The sequence below is a fragment of the Epinephelus moara genome, chromosome 11 (genome assembly GCF_006386435.1).
Source record: "Epinephelus moara isolate mb chromosome 11, YSFRI_EMoa_1.0, whole genome shotgun sequence".
NCBI lineage: Eukaryota > Metazoa > Chordata > Actinopteri > Perciformes > Serranidae > Epinephelus > Epinephelus moara.
The window spans coordinates 1,827,087-1,846,956 of NC_065516.1; the positions used below are offsets into that span (position 1 = coordinate 1,827,087).

General features: G+C 40.8%; 1 protein-coding gene across 7 annotated transcripts in view; it reads left to right on the plus strand.

Annotated features, from left to right (window-relative positions):
• The window catches only part of tnikb (TRAF2 and NCK interacting kinase b), an 86,258-nt gene extending 66,760 nt beyond the window's left edge, over positions 1 to 19,498 (plus strand). For all 7 annotated transcript variants that reach the window (XM_050056454.1, XM_050056456.1, XM_050056457.1 and 4 more), the window contains 9 exons: positions 1,944 to 2,052; positions 3,694 to 3,870; positions 3,962 to 4,105; positions 6,120 to 6,254; positions 6,547 to 6,647; positions 8,276 to 8,425; positions 9,283 to 9,442; positions 12,585 to 12,724; positions 13,688 to 19,498. In XM_050056454.1, coding sequence (XP_049912411.1) covers positions 1,944 to 2,052; positions 3,694 to 3,870; positions 3,962 to 4,105; positions 6,120 to 6,254; positions 6,547 to 6,647; positions 8,276 to 8,425; positions 9,283 to 9,442; positions 12,585 to 12,724; positions 13,688 to 13,771 — 1,200 coding nt within the window. In that variant the 3' untranslated portion in view covers positions 13,772 to 19,498. The remainder of the gene's footprint in view (positions 1 to 1,943; positions 2,053 to 3,693; positions 3,871 to 3,961; positions 4,106 to 6,119; positions 6,255 to 6,546; positions 6,648 to 8,275; positions 8,426 to 9,282; positions 9,443 to 12,584; positions 12,725 to 13,687) is intronic.
• The last annotated feature ends 372 nt before the right edge of the window (positions 19,499 to 19,870 follow it).

Consider the following 19,870-nt stretch of genomic DNA (forward strand, 5'->3'; position numbering starts at 1 on the left):
ATTTTATTTCCTGAAGAGGTTGTTTGGAAAATTGCAATCTGAAAAGTAACCAAAGCTGCTTAAGAGGTTATTGTGTTTTGAATGTGTTTCAAATTAAAAATAAAGGGAAGCAGTGTAGGAATAACTTTTGTAACGTTTTTATTAACAAATAGTAATATAAAACCTTGTTTTCCCTGTTTGAGACCTTAAAAAATTAGACTGCGACTTATATTCCGAGTTTTACGGTACTCGTCTGCTGCAGAGCTGTGTACACAGCTTTGGTCTATTAGCAATGTTAAAGCGGGTTTACCTGTGTTTACAAAACCCACGTACAGGTGCTAATTTTGGTGGAAAGGGGGTATCATGTTTACACCTGCCTCGGCTGGCTTTGCAGACTGATGGAAAACCTTTTGCTGCATGTTCCATCTTTTCCAAATACAAACTCAGGAATAATGCTTTTAATGCCTGCAGCCAGTCTAATCCAGCGTGTGTCACACACAGACCAAAACAAACTTATTTAGCCTTTGAGCTGTTTAGCAGAAACGTTTCCTGATGGTTTGTGTTATTGTTCACTGGCACACAGTAAATAAGCTCTGTTCTTTCAACATTGGATTGTGTTGTTAATGTGCTAACTAGCATCAAGACGGTCTTCCTGTTTCCCTTTTTTAATGAAGATTACAAACTACCGCTGTCTGCTGTTCTAGAGAGTTATTTCCTTTCATGCAACGTACATGCTGATTGGCCGTCAGCTGTAGTCTTTGTGTCTATGTGCAACTTTTTGGCAGAGACAAAGGCAACTTGAGGTGACACAGCAGGAGGCCTTTGTCGCTGCTAGTTCTTTAAAGTCGGTTTGCTGTGTCTGGGTCTTGGAACATTTCGCAACAGAAAGGTTTTCCACCATCTGTCAACAAAGCTAGCCAAAGCAGGTTTTAATATCGAAATGTAAACATTAGTCACTTGTTCCACCGTACGTTTAACCCAGGGCTAGTAGAAGAGTAGTGTAAATCGTATAGCACTGGGCTTAGGTTAACTCTGGGTTAACATAGTGTTTGAATAGGAGTTAAGTTAGCCCAGGACTAAGGATATTGGATGTTAGTGTTGATCTAAACAAACAAGCGTTGCTGTCGACATCTGCTTTGTGTCACCTTAAAGGGAAATCTATGAAACTGCTTTAGAACACAATTAGACTTCCTTGCAACTGGTTTAATTCCTCTAAATCTAAAATAAATATTTCTTTGGATTTCAGAGGCATAACCAGAAAAAAAGGCAGTTTGTAGTGTTTTAGTCCTAAAACAATTAAATCATGTAAATGTTTGTCAATCAGCTTATCGTTCAATTGATTGATCATTTTGCTGCTCTAATTGGCCTCATCTTGTTTTTCCCTCTTTGCATTACAGAGAAGCAGGGTCAATAGGAAATTACACTCTAAGCACGAAAATAAAAAATGACAACATGTGGCACCTTTAATTTCCTGCCCTGTTCTATTCCGATCGGTCCCGCTTTGGCTCCAGTGATTTTCCCCACAGATGGAACAAACTGGATTTCTTCCCTCCCTCACTCCACTTGTTTTATCCCCCTCTCTCTCCCTCCCTCTCTCAGTTTTCCAGCCTCTGATCCAGATAGTCCTCCACCCTTAGCACATGATGCAGGTAGCTGAGAAAATAAAAGAAACACTGAGAGTTGAGTGAATGTGTCAGTTCTGATGAACGTGGAATTACGCAGCCTGAGGCCAAAGAGGGTTTTCATTATTGTGACACAAGAAACAAACAGAAAGCTGTTGAATCCCTACGACCAAAGAGCTTTGAAGATGTTTTAATGGCTCACCATGCTCAAGAAGCCTTCACTGAGCACACTGTGTTTCCTTTTATTCCAGCAGTTACCTGTTTCATTCAGTTTTCCCTCAAAGTAGCAAACCATCAGACAAACATGTGACTGACTGTGCTCTGTGTTTCTGTGATCTGCAGTATGGGATGGGAAGCAGCGGAGGCTCCAAGTCTTCCTTCACACCGTTCGTAGATCCGAGGGTGTATGGGACCTCCCCGACTGATGATGACGATAACATCTCTGCCTCAGGTACATTTTCTCACAGTGTCGTACCTGGAAGCCCCCAAGTAATCACAAGATGAATCTAAAGAGTCTTGAGACAATTAGCAAGAGAAAAACAGAATTCTGCTACACATGATTAGCTTTGTTTCTCTGATTTTTCTCTGCAAAATGATTGAAGTAAAATGGTCTAAGAAGGGAAAATCCCTCTTTGATTATACTGCGACTCATAGACATTTACCCCAGTTATTATTATAAATTGAATTTTAAGCACTGTTCACATAGACCAAGACCAAAATGAGCCCTACCATACACCCAACACAAAGCAGAGCAATGCAGTGCACCTGTCTTGTGCACATTGTGCAAGTACTTCCGCCCATCTGTTTGCTCATGGGCGTGAGGGTCCTAAAATGTGGTGTTGTCAGGTGCATTGTTAGTGTATTGATATTTTGAGGCAGCAGAAAGTGATTGCACCATTGACCAACAAAGACCTAGTCTAAAGTCAAAATGATGCAGTATTTCCTTGCTATTTAAAGGGCCCGTTATTCAGATCACAAGTTGCACCTACATAGGTGGGTTTAAATGCGCATACACTCTGCATATTACACACACAGGGATGCACAGATGGGTTGCAGGTGGGTGAGATAATATCTCGTTAATGAGGAGAATATTAATGACATCAAGGGCGCAGGAGGTGGAACAACACGGTCTGTTAATAGTTGGCTATTTTACCATAACTCATGTATTATCTAAAAAAGTTTTTAAAATTTAAACAGCACGTGATAATAGGAGGACTGTAAAAACTACATGAAAAAAGATGTTTACAGTATGCAAATTTAATCAATTCCCCCGATCTGACATGACAATGTCATCTGGTCAAAGTGCAAGGGACGAGGTCAGCTAAACTTGAGAGGAGATATGCTGTAGCAGGAGCTTATCAATACTGTGGACAGGCTGACAAGATCAGAATATGGTCAGGACAGCTTTTAGCTGCTTTTTAGACAGATTAAATGTCCTTGATTTCCACTGTGGGAACATATCCTGCGGGATGGAATTTTATAGCAGCTAAGGATGGAGCGGCAGACAAATAGCTTTAACATTATGAGTAGCTGAGGGGACTTGAGTGGTTTTGGCTTGAAATACCTGCTTTTGGTGGCACAATCATGGCTGGAAATGCCTGCCACACACACACTATGGTGCAGCACCCCTCAGCAAAAATGCATTACTGTGCGCATGAATGACATCTCTGTAATGTGAACATAGCAGAGAGCAGAGCAAAGCTGCTGTCTGACTCCCTGTTAAGAGAGATGTTGGGCACATTTACACACAAGGAGCAGTGTAACTTCATTGATTCGTTCAGAAGCTTAAAGTTTAGCTCTGCTTCTTCTGTCACTTTTATAACTACAATTTTTAGTTTTGCTGCTTACATTTCCCTCGTTTCCCTCAGTACTCTCAGCTCACTGCTCCAAGTTGCCAAATCCACCCTGTACAGTAAATAGCAGTTCACCAGCTGCAGGCACACCTGGCTTTGAAAGGGGATGAGTGATGACACTGATTGGTTGTATTCATGTTACTTACTTTGCGCCCTGATTATGCGCAGTTCAACTAGCACAGTAACTTTGGATACAGTGAGTGTAATTATAATGAGCTGCATGTCATGTTGATCTGCAGCGTTGTTTGCTGATGAGCTGCTGAAGCAGGAGCAGGAGCAGGCGAGGCTCAACGAGGCCCGGAAGATCTCTGTGGTCAATGTCAACCCGACCAACATCAGACCGCACAGCGATACGCCCGAGATCCGCAAATACAAGAAACGCTTCAACTCTGAGATCCTCTGTGCGGCTCTCTGGGGTGAGACAGTCACAGAAACACCTTCACTGCAGTAATATTAATCATGAGCAGTTAGACAGGTAGTGAGAACCGGGCATGTGTGTTTGTGCAGGAGTGAATCTGCTGGTGGGGACGGAGAATGGCCTGATGCTGCTGGATCGAAGCGGTCAAGGCAAAGTTTACAACCTGATCAATCGACGGCGCTTCCAGCAGATGGACGTCCTGGAGGGACTCAACGTCCTGGTCACCATCTCAGGTTGGTGGAAGCAGTGATGCAATATGACTAAGTACATTTACTCACTGTACTTAAGTACAAATTCAAGGTACCTGTACTTTAAATATTTCCATTTTATGCTACTTTATACTGCTACACCTCTACATCTCAGAGGTAAATATTGCACTTCTTACTGCACTACATTTATCTGACAGCCTTATTTGACAGCCTTACTTTTCAGATTCCAATTTTTCATCCCCTTCCTGTCCAGTGAAAACCACCTATCTCCAGATGTGTTGATGTTGAATGTTTGTTAGAAACTGTAGGATAAAGTGTTCTTTTGTGTTGAGAAAATTCTAAATAAACTCTTTAAAAATCCATTGTCAAAAAGCCGAAAACCAGGCTGTTTTCCTGACCCCATGAAAAGCTGACTTTTTAGAGAGAAGTGGTTCTCACAGGACAGCCACACTACAAACATATGATGATAACAAGTTCCTGCAAGTGTTTCAAAACAAAAGCCTAGTCAGTGGGTTGCTAAAGTGCCTCTGCTGTTTCATGACAGCATGTTTCACTCGAGGACACGTCAAAAAGTCTGAGGTGCTGTTGCCATAACACCATGTTTACAGTTGTAAACAGCAGCAGATCATTCTGTGTCCCTATTGGTCAAAGTGATAGCTGTGATGGAAAGAGTCGTGGAAGGCAAAAAAAAAATCAAACATGCTAGTCTTTCTGTCAGAACATCACAAGGCATCCAAGTTGCAGCCTCACTTGTATATGACACACTACATGGGCTAAAATGATCAATTTGCACAACACTCATTGTGGTTCACGATCCAAGCCGACGCTGTAGGACGGCCAGGTCGGGCTATAATTGGGCTGATATTGCGTAGTCTGAACTTGGCATTATACATCTACAACCGTAACGTCCAACATGCACATTAATACAGCAGTAATATTAATACAAAAACAACAGATAGAACAGGAAACACTGACAGCATGAAACATTTTACTGCAACATACATACGTTTACTTCAACTACTTTAAATACATTTTGCTGATTACATACTTTTAGTAAGTCAGATTTTGACTGCAGGGCGTTTACTTGTAGTGGAGTATTTTCACAGTATGGTATTAGTACTTATACTGAAAAAAAGGATCTTAATACTTCTTCCATCACAGCCTAAAAACCTACATCCTGCGGGGCTGGTGATGCCTGGTAATAACTCCACTGATCAACCTTAACAGTAAGGTTTCAGTATCTAAAAGGACGTTTTACTGTGGCCATAAATTTGATGTTCAAGTAAGTTTGGAGGTTCTTGTAAAAAAACAAAAAAGGACATTTTATGGCATGGAAGTTCACTCTCGAGCTTAACCAAACAGTATTTAGGTGCCATGACATCTACACATGCTAAGTAATTTCTACCATAACCCAGCCCTTAGCATTTACTGGACAAGACTGTGAGAAGCACTTGAATGCTCCAATCATCAGTTTTCCTCAGCTGTCTTTGTTGATCACTTATTTCAGCCTTTTTTATTTAGTCATTGTTTCCTGTTTCCCCAGGTTACAGTTGTCTCTTTCATTTTCTTGTGCTCCACACTGGTTTTTAGTACAGATAGAAAAACAAGACAATAAACATGACGCAGATGTTTCTATTTTTACCAGATCTGACTTTTCATTTTGTGTTTTGCTGCCTTCATAAATAAAGCATTGCTACTGCTGATGACATAGAAACAGGTCTTTGCGCTGATGCAATAATAAGTCACATTGACGAGTGTTCAGTATTCAGATCCTTTACTTCAGTAAAAGTACTAATACCACACTGTGAAAATACTCCACTACAAATCAAAGTCCTGCATCCTGAACCTTAACTTAAGTAAAAGTATGTAAGCAAATTATACTTAAAGTACTTACTGTAAAGGTATTCACTGCGCAGTGAAGTGTTAAATGATAAAATGTAAATGTAAATTGCACTCAGGCATCAGTGGTGGAATGTACACATTCCAGGTAAGAAGAATATTATTTATATCTGAACTGTTATTTTCTTTCTATGATCAGGGAAGAAGAACAAGCTGCGTGTTTACTACCTGTCCTGGCTGAGGAACAGGATATTACATAACGACCCTGAAGTGGAAAAGAAACAGGGTTGGATCACTGTTGGGGAGCTGGAGGGCTGTGTGCACTACAAAGTTGGTACGTCAACTGGTATATATGTGTTATGAGGACACAAACTTGTCAACACACCCACAGTATGGGGACTTGCTTCCATATGGGGGCAAAAAGTTGGTTTATGCAAAATTATCATTATTGTTGGATTGGGCACTAAGATTTGATTACCTCTCTAAATCTTAAAGCATCTGATTAATTGATAAATTAATGATAGTATTTTCATATTTTCTGACTGAATGTAAAGTTTACAAAGCAACCAAGATACACAATTTGACATATCTGACTGTTTTTATGCTTTTCTGCTCTCCTCCTGCAGTAAAGTATGAGAGGATAAAATTTTTGGTGATTGCTCTGAAGAACTCAGTGGAGATCTACGCCTGGGCACCTAAACCTTACCACAAGTTTATGGCCTTCAAGGTAAGATAAGTCCCAATGCACTTCAAGTGTTAATGAGTTGGGTAAATGTGGGTAAAAGGACCTCTTTGTCTTAGAGAACATGTGAGCTAACAGGACACAAGCAGGTGACGAGCATGATGTTTGTTTATTTTTATTTATTTATCCAGGACACAGACTCACTAAGATACAGGATTTCTTTTACAAACAGGGCCTGGCAAAGAAAAAACACTATGGTTTAAAAGCATGTCAATACTGTACATCAAGTCAGCAAACCAACAAAGCAGCAAGTAGAGAAAAAATTGCAGGCATGCTTTTAATCAATTTAAATACATATCCAGAAAAAATTTACTCTTCATGCATGACCTTACAGTACCTTACCTTACATACCGCCAAACAGGGTATTTTGCTGTGATTACACCAGTATTTTCAGTATTTTATTATAGATAGATAGATAGATAGATAGATAGATAGATAGATAGCAACCTGAAATAAAAACCAGAGAAGCTTGAAAATTCATTCCTTTTGCAGCAGAAAGATAAGGCTTTCTTCTGTGTCATCATGTGGTATGCGCGTAATGATGTCACTGCACTATCTTACTTGTGGTGCAAAACTGCGTAGTGGCACCAGAGGAATAAATGATGAGTTCATCACAACTCCTTTTCACTCTGCTCATAAGAATGAGCATATCTCAAAAACAAAAACAATTAACATAATTGTAATAACTTATGGAAAAACTTTGTTTATGTTTCTACATTTAAAAATCTGTTGGATCAATATGTTTTGTTTTTCTTGTTTTGTCAAATCGGATGAAAAAAAAATCCAATTTTTGATACTCTCAGAAATGATGTCACAATAAGCAGAATTAACAATGTAGGCACTGGCAGACCATTTCCATTGCAAAGTTTTAAAGAAAAAGTTGATCTTAATTGGAAGCAGGTTGAAGTTATCTAGCTACACTGGCAGCTTTTTATGCTTTCTTTCATTCCTTCTTTATTTATTTTAGAAAATTAGATTTTAGGACTGAATAATGGACAGAAAGCACTCAATCAGATGGGGATTTTGCCTTGAGGGGACATTCTGCTTCCATAACAAGTGCTTGTCCTTCTGATACATAATATACATTTTGTTGATAATGTTCTTGTACTTCTGCTTACGTTAGTCAAACTTTGAACATAGGAGTTTTATCAGTGTTTTTAAATTGTGTTTGTGTTTTAAAAATGTTTTACCCATTACTGAATTAAAGATTATGATACTTCTTCCACCACTGCAAATTCAGTAGTTTGTGCAGTCTAAAAATGGTGGGCCATAGCTTCAGTCTGCATCTTTTTGTTTTGTAGGAAAATCTTTTTGGTAAGTTGCATTATTTTCTGCTATACAGTTTTATTTGGCATATTTTCTTGCTAATTTATTATTGGTCTAAGTGTTTCTCTAATTATGAACAGAACAGAATTAATTTGAAATTGTAATGTTAACGCCTGTTTTCTCTCTGTAGGTTTGACTGTATGTGTTTGAATAATAAATCTACTTCTGGTGATTCACTTTCTAAAAATGTTTGGTGGTTTCAGTGTGTGTTGTTTGTCATGAGTAGATCTCTTTTGTTGATTATCCTTTAGGTGGTTATTTAATCCATCTGTTTTTCTCTCTTTCAGTCATTCACTGACCTGCAACATCGCCCTCAGCTGGTTGACCTGACAGTGGAGGAGGGACAGAGGTTAAAGGTCATCTATGGCTCCAGTGTTGGCTTCCATGTCATCGATGTGGACTCTGGAAACCCCTACGACATCTACATCCCCTCACATGTTAGTCTGTGTGTGTGTGTGTGTGTGTGTGTGTGTGTGTGTGTGTGTGTGTGTGTGTGTGTGTGTGTGTGTGCCTGCGTGCGTGCGTCTGTCTAAATTATGTCCTGCTATGACAGACATTATTTGAACATTTTCCTTTTTTAAAAACATGTGATTGCATGTTTAAATTGAGTGATTGTAAGATCAAGTTGCGTAATTTAAGGAATGAATGAATGAGTGAGAGCAGATGAACCAATGATTGAGAAAAGATGAAATAACAAATGTGTGACCGAGTGAACAAGAACAAATGACAGAGTAAACTTATGAATTAATTAATAGATGAGAGGGTGATTGAATGAAGGGATAGCTGTTTTAATGAATGAGTGAGTCAGTGAATCATTAAATAAATAAGTGAATGGATAACAGAGTGATTGAATGAAGGGATAGCTGCTTTAATGAATGATTGAATGAATGAGTGAGTCAGTGAATCATTAAATAAATTAGTGAATGGATAAGAGGGTGATTGAATGATGGGATAGCTGTATTAATAAGTGAATGAATGAGTGGTGTAGTGGGTGAATCAGCGTCCTCCTCTAACCCTGGTCTGGTTACAGTAAGAGATGGACTGGGGAAGGAGACGGTAACCACAGCAACCGCCTCACATTGCTTTTGGCAGTCATGAATCACGCTGTGCTCTTGTCTGTTTCCATGGTGAATGCGTGGCTGAGGAGCGGGAGACTCTATTGTTGCAGCAGTTTCTTCTCTCATAGGGTGGGAACAGGGTGTTAAGGGGGTCCAGACCCCCCTGCAGGCTCTCGCCAGCTCCTAACCCCCTGCCCCCACCCCCTCCAACCCCCTCCCGTATGTCGCCCCGGCAGATTCAGGGTCAGGTGACTCCACACGCCATTGTGGTTCTGCCCAAGACGGATGGCATGGAGATGCTGCTGTGCTACGAAGACGAGGGCGTCTACGTCAACACCTACGGACGCATCACCAAAGACGTGGTGCTGCAGTGGGGCGAGATGCCCACCTCCGTCGGTACGTCAACCAATCAGCTCGCTTCTCCCTGACCCCCCTGACCTCTGACCTCTATAAGCGGTCTCAGCAGATCATCCTTCACCCTCACTATTATCTGCCACACCTCCTCCGTTCAAAGCAACACTCCTCTCTCTCCTCCTGCCTTTTGCTTTCAGTCACACCTTTAAACAAGAAGCCAAGGCTGTAGTCTCACCTGTTTCATTACCTACTCAAAGGAATACAACAGGTTTTTGAGGGTTGAACAGACTGTTGAACTGTATTTTGTAGAGTGATGAAAGCATACTGCACACAGCAGGAGCCAGTGTCATCCATGTGAAACTGACTGTTGCTTCATGCTAACACTTTTACATGTTGAATAACAACCTGCTCAGGACTCTTTTCTTGAATGAGTGGTGCATGGTGCAAAGCAAATTTTAGAAATATTATCTCTAGCTGTGTTAGGGACTGGCTCACATAGATGCAAAGGTGTAGATTGTTCAGGTGGGCATGCAGGGGACCTCAAAGGGCTCTCCCTCTTAAGATCCAGACGTCTGGTGACTAAAATCCCTCATCCAGTTGAAATTTATGATTATAAAAACAACTAAAATATGAAAAGCGTATCCTAAAAATATGGCTTGATAAACTGGATAAAAAGTCAGTTTGTGATAGCTTCTGGCAGACAACCACAACCTTTTTATTCTTTTGCGGGAGGATCTGAGGCTACTCAAATATTAAATGTTTGTGTGGGTTATAGTTGGAATAAAGGATAACAGTTTCAGCATTAAAAATCACTTAAAAAGTGTTATCATGGAGCTCTGCAGTGTCAGTGTTTTCATCACTTAACTGGTGAGTTGACCAAAGAATGGCAACCCAAAAACTCAGCGTATTTCTTTAACGTCAAGTGTTGAACATCCATCTGCTGCATGAGATGACAACAACACGTCCCACTGAGCATTACCTCGACCCTCTGCCCCGCCACGCACACACACACACACACACACACACACACACACCCGTCCAGTCACCAGAAGATTGGCATTGTATGTTTTTGCAAACCACAAATATGTTATATTTGTACGTTTAATATGTATCATATCAGCATTTCTAAAGTGATGTAATATATGAGCTGACTTTGTCATCAGAAGGTGGAGGGGATTGTGGTTGGTGTGACACCTAGACAAGTTGTTGTCATTGCTGTGTTACCAGCGGCTTTTTAGGCTGCAAATGTGGATGTATTTTAGGAGCTAGTCTCTACGTTTCCTGGAGCTTTTAGTTCCCAACCTTCACTGTTTATCCTGTGCCTCTTAAATTCCCAAATGTTGGTGTAATTTAGCGACCTGTGACTGTGTTTCTTGTAGAATTATAGTTCCCAAATGTGGGTGTTTTTAAGCGATCCATGGCTGTTTTTCCAGCTGCTTTTCAGCCCCCAAACATGGGTGTGTTTTAGGGACCTGTCCCTGTTTTTTCTGCAGCTTTTTAGTTCTCAAATGTTTGTGTTTTTCAGCGACCCATGGCTGTTTTTTCATTGCAGATCGTGCCAGAAAAAGTAGTTGTTTTTAACAACTTCACTGCTTTTCAGCAGGGATTGTGCCCCCAAAAATGGATATTTTAAGCTAAAACATTTTTCCTGACCACAACCACACAAGAAGCTTTTATGCTTAAACCTAACCACATATTAAGCACAGTGTTGCTGAAACATAATATTCAGGTTATTGATACTCTAAAGTGTTACTGTTGTCTTTTATTATGTACTGACTGGCTCATCTGGCTTAACTGACTTTGTAACATGTCCTTGTGTGACTTAAAAGGCACTTACAACTTAACTGTATTATTGTTATACATATCCATGGTTTGCAAAAATGTACAATGCAGCATTGTTTTATTGCGATTGGTGTACGCGCGCGCACACACACACACACACATCTTTTACTTTGGACCCTCTACTTTTTATCTGTTTTTTTTTCTGTGTTGGGGGAAATGCTTGCGTGTTGTTTGTCTGCTGTGTTTAATTCTGTCCTGTTGTTCTGTACGACTGTTAAATATTTCATTCTAACATTCATCCTTGATTGCATGAACTCTAAAACAGCTTAAGCCAAACAAGATATTTGCAAGATTCTGCAGACTAAAGGTTTGCAGTGCATCTAAATGGATCTATTATTTATTAGTAAACTCAGTCGGACTGCACAAAGAGGAAATTCGAGCACATCAAGGATGGATCTCGGATGTTATAATCCGAGTGGATCAAAGTCTCTGTGTTTTTCCATTCGGCCTTCACTCTCTGATTCTCAGATGTCAGTGTACTATAACCTGATTGATTAAACATGTATGTTTGACTGACTGCGTCTGTGTCCTGAAGCACTGGTGGTCACTGTATGTGTTCAGCGTGTGGACATCGTCTCCTGTTAACATGTTTGTGTGTATTTTACTGTCAGACCAGTTTCTCACAGCCAAGCCCAGACAAAACACAAAAGCTGCATCGTCGTAGCTTCAATCTCTTTCCTCAGCATCAGAAAAAACAGAGCTCTATTGCAAGAGAGGAGGAACAGAAAGATCTTCCACTGAACTTTATTTCTCTGCTGACCCTTTTCCACTGGTTTAGTCTCTCACACTTAAGACGTGGCTCAGCAACATATTATTTGTATTTCTGTGCTCAGAAGCCATATAGCGCCAAAACGAAATGGCCTTCAGCACTGATTAAAGAGAAAGCACATTTTTAAACAATGTTCCTGAGATGTTCCTCAGACTAAAAGTTTTCCACTAGAAGGATTTTAATGTGAAGCAGCTTCAGAAAAGCTAAATTTGTCAGTCATCTTAGTCACTCAATTGTGCTCAAACAATTCATTTAAATAAAATACTGACATCAACGGCAATGGATACCCAGCAAGCATCCTGTTAGGCTGTCCTGCATTATGTGTTGCTTTGACAGCATCTTTCCCAACGCCATGATGAGCTCAGAGGTCGTGATCGTTCACATCAGTCAGAAACTGCTGCAATAATCTCCTCCCGGAGGTGAGGCTGAGGAAGCCTCACTGTGTGACTGGCTTGGGTGTGAGACTGGTGATGAGTCTTCTCCTGTCCAATCCCCCTCTGCGTGTGTGTGTGTGTGTGTGTGTGTGTGTGTGTGTGTGTGTGTGTACGTACGTACCCTCTCCTCTTCCTGCAGCCTACATCCACTCCAACCAGATCATGGGCTGGGGAGAGAAGGCCATTGAGATCCGCTCCGTGGAGACGGGACACCTCGACGGAGTTTTCATGCACAAGCGAGCTCAGCGACTGAAGTTCCTGTCAGAAAGGAATGACAAGGTGAGTGAGTTGGACCTGGACTTTGTGTCCATCAGTGCTCTCTCTCTCTCTCTCTCTTCCTCATAATCTCTACAAACAGATACCTGCAAATGTATGCAGGATCTGTAAGCAACGGGACAAGATTTTGGTATCGGAAGTGTTGTGGTCTCAGGTTGTTGTCCATTTGTAGCTTGGATTTATAAAGAGAACTGGATGAGGGGCCATTCATTCCTATGAAAGTTGCCCAGTGGTGCATGAAGCCAAAAAAAAAATTAACTTCTGTGTGTAAAATCACCCAGATCTTTGGCTTTGCTACCGCATCACTGGGCCCATAGAGCAGGGGCACTCGAGACTTCTGCCAGCTAAGTGGCTGACTTCTGAGTTAGCCCTCTGTTAATTTGAATGGGGCTAAAATGCTTCTAGACTTTCGAGATGATATTGGAATGTAAAGATCGAATCCCAAAAGGAAAGGTAATCATTTTGCAGAGGCTGTGACGCTAAGAAATATTATCCACTAATTTACAGATGTCTCTTTCACAATGCAAGGCCTGATGAGGTCACGCTGTAGGCGTTCCCATTGTGAGACACTCACTCATGCTACGCAAGTAACCTAAAGTTTTGTCCTCATAGCGTCAAGGAACATTATTGTCCTTTTCTTCTGTGGTGTCGCACCTTAAAGTACTGTTTCTTTAAAAAAAAATCAGTGATTGAAGTCCATTTGATAATAATTTTTGAGATTAAAGTTTTACACACGAATAGACAATGTGACTTGACCACTCCTGTTTTCTGTTTAGACCAGTTTTACAATCAATACATATATAAATAAACTTCACCATTTCTACTGTATCAGGAGTGAATAATTTGGGGTTTTAAATAACAGGCCAGTAAAGGTCATTAAACTGAAACAGATAAAAAAAAAGTCCCTACAGAGACAGGTGTTGACTGAGGCTAATGCTGTCCTCTCTGTGTGTTTCCTCCCTGCAGGTTTTCTTCGCCTCAGTGCGTTCTGGAGGCAGCAGCCAAGTCTTCTTTATGACCCTGAACAGAAGCTCCATGATGAACTGGTAACCTTTCTCCTTCGACCCACAGCCCTCCTCTTCTTAACTCTGAACATCGCCCGACATCAGGAGAGAGGGATAACAGGAGGACAGCGTGTGCGTGTGTGTGTGTGTGTGTATGTGTGTACAGTGTGTGTGTGTTTGTGGAGGAAAATGTGGAGTTGCTGAACGGACGATTGAGCAACTGGAGGAAGAGTTGAACCACAGGAGTGTGCCACCCCTGTATAGACACCCTCCAACTATAGGGGGGCGCTACAGGCCCCATGGATGATTTCACTGCCTGCTGGACAAAGGTGACTCCACGCATTGACAGTGGGCGATGCCTTCACCTTCCCTGTGGACCGTTCGATAGGGCTGATGGTTGTGCTTGAGGGTTTTGATCCAGACTTTAAAGGACACTGACATCATGCCGAGTAGCCTTTGACCTCCTCACTGGATTGAATGGGGAGCTGTGGAGAAGTTGTTTGTGTAGCACATTAATGATTTCTTACAGGGTGTTCACACTGCGAGTACGATTCGTCGTTCGACTCTGCTTGTTGGTGGTAATGCAGGGGTGCTGAAGCCAATCAGAAATCTTTTGGTGCGCTGTGTTACAGTGAGTAAACATTACTGGTTATTAAGGTAGCATCAATAGAGGAAGAAAACTTGACTTTGCATTGACCAAAATAGTGGATGCAAATGTTTTTGAGACAAGCTTATCTGAAGTGTCTCAGTTTAAAAGTTACTCTTAGCTGAACCAAAATCACTTCATCCACACTAATCTCGGTTTCCCCCATCGGTTTGGCCCTGTGTCCACACTGAGCTATGTTTTTCTCTCCCAAACATTTTAACTTTTTGAAAACAAAGTACAAAAAACAATAAACTATTCAAATGTTTCACTGTCACAACGTCAGCCTGAACAGACATGGCCATCGACATTTTGGCAGTAAAGTTAAAAAGCAACTGATCACTGGATGTTGACAAGACATCAAGTAAAGTCTCCTTTGCAATCTGTGATTTCAGATTGTTCTAGATGACAATCGTGAGAAAAACGTGGTGAAATCTTTGGACTTCAATCCAGACCATGGTCCTCCTAGATCTTACTGTTATATCTACTATTGTAGAGCAAACATGGCGAAGTAAATTTAAATTAAATTTAAATTTTCTTCATTTGTCAATCCACACAATCAATCAGTTGGCAGATGAAATGTACCTCCTTGTGTATCCCTCTTTTATACACACAGTGCACACATGCATTAAACGAGGGGGTTAGTGCCGCGTCAGCCATAGTGCAGTGCCCCACAACAGTATAGGGGTTTGGTACCTTGCTCTTCAGCTGCCAGTACACACTCCATATTTGGTCTGTATGGGGACTTGAACCGGCAACCCTCTGGTTCCCAAGCCAAGTCCCCGCAGACTGAGCCACTGCCACCCCAATGAAGCCACAATGTGACTGATGCTTGGGGCTGGGTATTGGTACTCGATGCCTTTATGGTATCAACCAAAATAACCCAGAATCTAAATTTCTCTACTCAAACAATAACTGCATTCAATCCTATTTGTGTCAGGAGAGTGATCCCCGACCGTCCTGACTCTCTGCCAGATACGCTATCTTTTTGTTGCAGCTGTCTCCGTAGCCGCTCTCCTCCAGCAAACTGTAAGTTCAGTGTTTCCCCGGTTAGCACAAACTAACTCTCACATCTGTCCCTGGAGTGGAGCTTACACTCCCACAGCAGCTACAACCCAAACAGTCTGTGTTGTGGTGAAGTCAAGCACAGCGTATTAGACAGAGTTGGCAGGTCAACGTACAGAGATGTCACTGACCCATTTTAAAGTAAAGCTACTATACTAGACCACACTCCATATTATGGGTATCAAATTGTGTACTCTACTGGTATCAGTATCACTTTGAAGGTGTTGGTACTGATATTGTAATTTTTTTAACAATACCCAACTTCTGCTACTGTATGACACTTGTCTACAAACCAAAATATGGCATAAATTGACACAGGCAAGCTAGTGTTATACTTCAGCTGAAAACATAACCTCAAGGTCACTTTGCAGAATTGCCAATTGAAGTGTTAGCACTGTGACTAAAGCTTGTTTTGGCTTCACTTTTGAACCTGACATGGATGATGCAAGTGTCTCTGCTTGCATCTGTTTGTTTTTCAATTAATATCAAGTGCTACAATCCAGCATTCAACATTCATCAAACAATCTGACATGACTCGAAGCTGATATCATACAGTCTGACACAGATTGTGACCAAGACTTTATTGGACTCATCTCACACCTCAGACAGAGATTTTGCTACTTTCCTTTTGTTCAGGCATTTAATTATGAACAGATACATTTACAAAAACTACCTAATATGGACACAACTTTGCTAAATTAGCTGTCTAAGAGGCAACCTGGATGGATTGTGGCCGCTGATAGCACCATGAATTTCACATCACTTGCAATCATCACCTTATCTGTCCCGAATCGAGGTCAAATTCACAAAAGGTATTAGGCTAATGATATTGTTGTGCAATCTGTCTATAAAGTTTTGCAGCGGAGTGCAGTTTGCCTTTTTTAGCGTCTGATTGCAGTTATCCATGCGGCAAATTATAAAGGTTGGATTTGAGCCAACAAAACATTAGACAGAAAAATAGCAGAGAAAAAGAAAGTACAATTTTCAGATGGTCCTGACTGAGCCAGGGATAGCAATAGCCAGAGCCAATATGATTTCGGGTTGACTGTCTGAACGTCCATCCGTCCATCCATATGTCCATCTGTCCCATTCTATCTCATGAACACCTTGAGGGAATTTCTGAAATTGTCAAATTCACTTTGACAAAACAATGAACTGATTCGATTTTGTGGTCTAAGGTCACTGTGACCTTGCATCGATCTCATTCTTGCGATCGTGATATCTCAAGAACGCCTTGGGTGGAATTTCTTCAAATTGGACACAAACATCCACTTGAACTGAAGAATAAAGTGATTAGAAAATGATGGTTGAATGTCAAAGTTACTGTGACTTCGGAAAACATGTTTTTGGCTATAACTTAAGAATTCATATGCTAATTATGACAAAACTTCACAATATGTCCAAAATGTCCAATAGATAAAATAATGAGACATGGCCGAAAGGTCAAACGTCAGTTCGCTGTGGTGTCATAATGTTCTGCATAAAACACTTCCCTGGCCATTACTCAACATCTCAGGAACAGAAGGGGAGACATTTGGTCAGATACTGAATTGGTGACACTAATCTTGGGTATCCATCTTGAAAATGTGCTGATTGTATAGATCTTCTGTGCTGCCGGGGGGAAGATGTGTGTGAAGCATCCATGTTTTCACAAACATGGATGTAAACTGTAAGAGAAACTTGACCGGAGGTGTGGAGGCATACAACCACAGGTTGGTCATTTTAGTTTTTGACATGAAACTACTTAACTCAGTGTTTTTACCAGATTCAATCACCAGGCCTGTTTGTTTTGGAGAGGAAGAAACCTCTGCGGATGATTTGTCTACTGCTAAAACCCTCCTGATCAAAGACCAGTGATGGAATTCTAACCGAGGGAAGTTCCAGCTGGTTGCAGTGTGCAATCCTCACCTCTGGAGGTCAATAAATCCCCCTAAATCAGGCGTGCCGTTCCTTTAAATATGTGCAAATAGCACAGGATCACCAAGTCGCCATATGTTTTGCAGAACAGTTAGGGATGCATTTTACCCTTTGCAGGTGCTTTGAGAATTACATAGTTTATTTTTGTCTTATTTGTGCAGGCTTAGCGGGCACAAAAGCTGTGCAATCCTTTAATGAATTTGCCTATAAGTGTGGACACAGTTTGTATCAGCCTTTAACCACTCTGAGGCCACTGGTTAAATATTGAAGTCAGATTATTTATATGGTGGTCCTTGTTGTTTTTATTATATAAACCACCTCTGATAGTGATGACTGAATCTTAATGGATGTTTTCTTGACTAACATCTTGTAGCAAAAACCTTGAGAGTGTCTTCTTCGCAGATGTTTTTCTCATAAAGCAAATTACATCCGAATCCAGTGATCCTAGAAAGTTGAGCTGTGGTCGACGAGCAAGTTGTTTGCCTGATCATTGCTCTCTATCTGTTGGAAGTGAATGGATTTGATGACGCTCATAGTGCTCATAGTGTGAACACTCATTTTGAGTGCTGCTGGTGAAACACCTTCTGTGTCTCTTTCCCATCAGGAGAGAAAAATACCACAAACATGAAGTGAGTGTCATAGGGGGAAATGAGACATTTTACATCTGTCGCTGCACAGTTGGTTTCAGCCACTGCGGCTACTTTGTCCTGGTGTATGTCTAGTAAAGGAAGGAAGGTTGTAGATATTGTACTACTGCTGCAACAGCAACACAATAATGAAATCTTCACATCATTTCTCACAAGAAGAACTTGGCGTAGATTAGTTTTCTGCCCTTTGTTCACTCCACCTTTTTCTGTCCCTGCTGTTCTGTGTCCTCTGCACCTGTGTAAATACTCACTTTGATGTTAAGGACAGACTTTGCAAAAGCAGGTGAGAACAGTGAAAAAAAAAAACAACAGTCTTGCTTTTTTTGTCATACCTCTGTAAATCTGTCCGTTCTGTAGTTTCTCTTAGATGGGAGTTTTTTTTTCTGACGATAAGCTGAGCGAAGACTTACACGAACGTTTGGTTTGGGTTAACACTCCAAGTTTTTCTCTTTTTCTCCGTAGTTCATCACTGTTTATTTAGTTGTGCATTTGCATGGTGGCATACATGTTTTACCTGTCGTCACTTGTTATGAATTGTAAGTTTAAGGCAATACACAGACTGGTCTGACTGCAGAAGCTGAATGCTGAGAGTCAAACTTTATAGAAGCCCTGAAGCATTTTCCTTACAAGACTGAGCTGTATATTGAAAGTTTTGAAACTGTAAGAACTTAGCTTAGGGCTTTTATCTCATGAGTAACAGTCAGATAAGTCAAGATTGTACACTGAATAATTATAAATTTACCATTACATTTATATTTTAGGTATTTTGTTGATGCTCACACCCAGAGCAGCTTTTAAAGAGCGAGCAGGACGGGGCTCATTTTTCACCAGGTTGACCCTTTGATGATGAAAAATGCTGATGTTTAAGGTATTGTAATGAGGCTGTGAGAGAGGAAAGTGGTTCACCTTTTACTTGATATTTCTTTTATTGTTCATTGATCCTAAAGGATGCGATAGGTGTAAGCGATGCCACTTTAAGGCCAGCTGAAGCCTTTTACATGTGCAGGATGTTAGCATTAATCAACACCCTGTGAATAAAGGTCAGGAGGCAGGGTCAGTTTGACAGACCATAGATGAAAAAGATATATATACTGTAAGAATTTTCGTTTATGATGATATCTTACTGATCATTTTAGAGAAAGACAAAAAAATATTGTTCACCTATTAAAGCTTAGTTGTCTTTCTACAGAATAGAGAACATAGCTATAAGAATTTCTAAAAAAAAAAAATACAATGTTTTTATTGTGGTATTATTTGTATTTGTATTTCAATTTTTGTACGTATCAAGACTGTGAACGTATGTACGGCTGTCAGCCTGTGCGCGTGTGTATGTTTGAGTGTGTAGGTGAGCAGGTGTGTGCACAGGTGTGTGACATGCATGTGAGTGTATGTTTTCACCTTGTCTGAATCACTGGAATCAGTCAAAAGACGACCTCAATCTGGTAACACACATCTGTGATGTTGGAAATTCTACAATAAATGTCCTCTCCTTGTACAGCAACACCACCGGCTCCACTCTCTTTCTTTACTCTGGGTTTGTATGACAAAGTTCTTACACCATACAGTGTTGTTGACAGGTGCGTAGGATGAAAGAAACCTACACAATGTTGATCACTTGCACTCAATAATAAAAGGAGTACAAGTCATTATCATTGTACATCTACCTTGTCTGCTTTCAGGAAAAATGTTGTTTTTGTTTTTTGCTCAAATGTTTCAATTCTCAATTTTTTTGTGCAGGTGATAGCCGTGGCTGGAGGCATTATGTTTACTGATTGTCCGCCCATCACTCTGTTTGTCTGTCCATTTGTTTGTCCGTTCATCCCATTCTCGGGAACACGATGGGCCCTATTTAGATGGTCTAAAGCGGACGGCG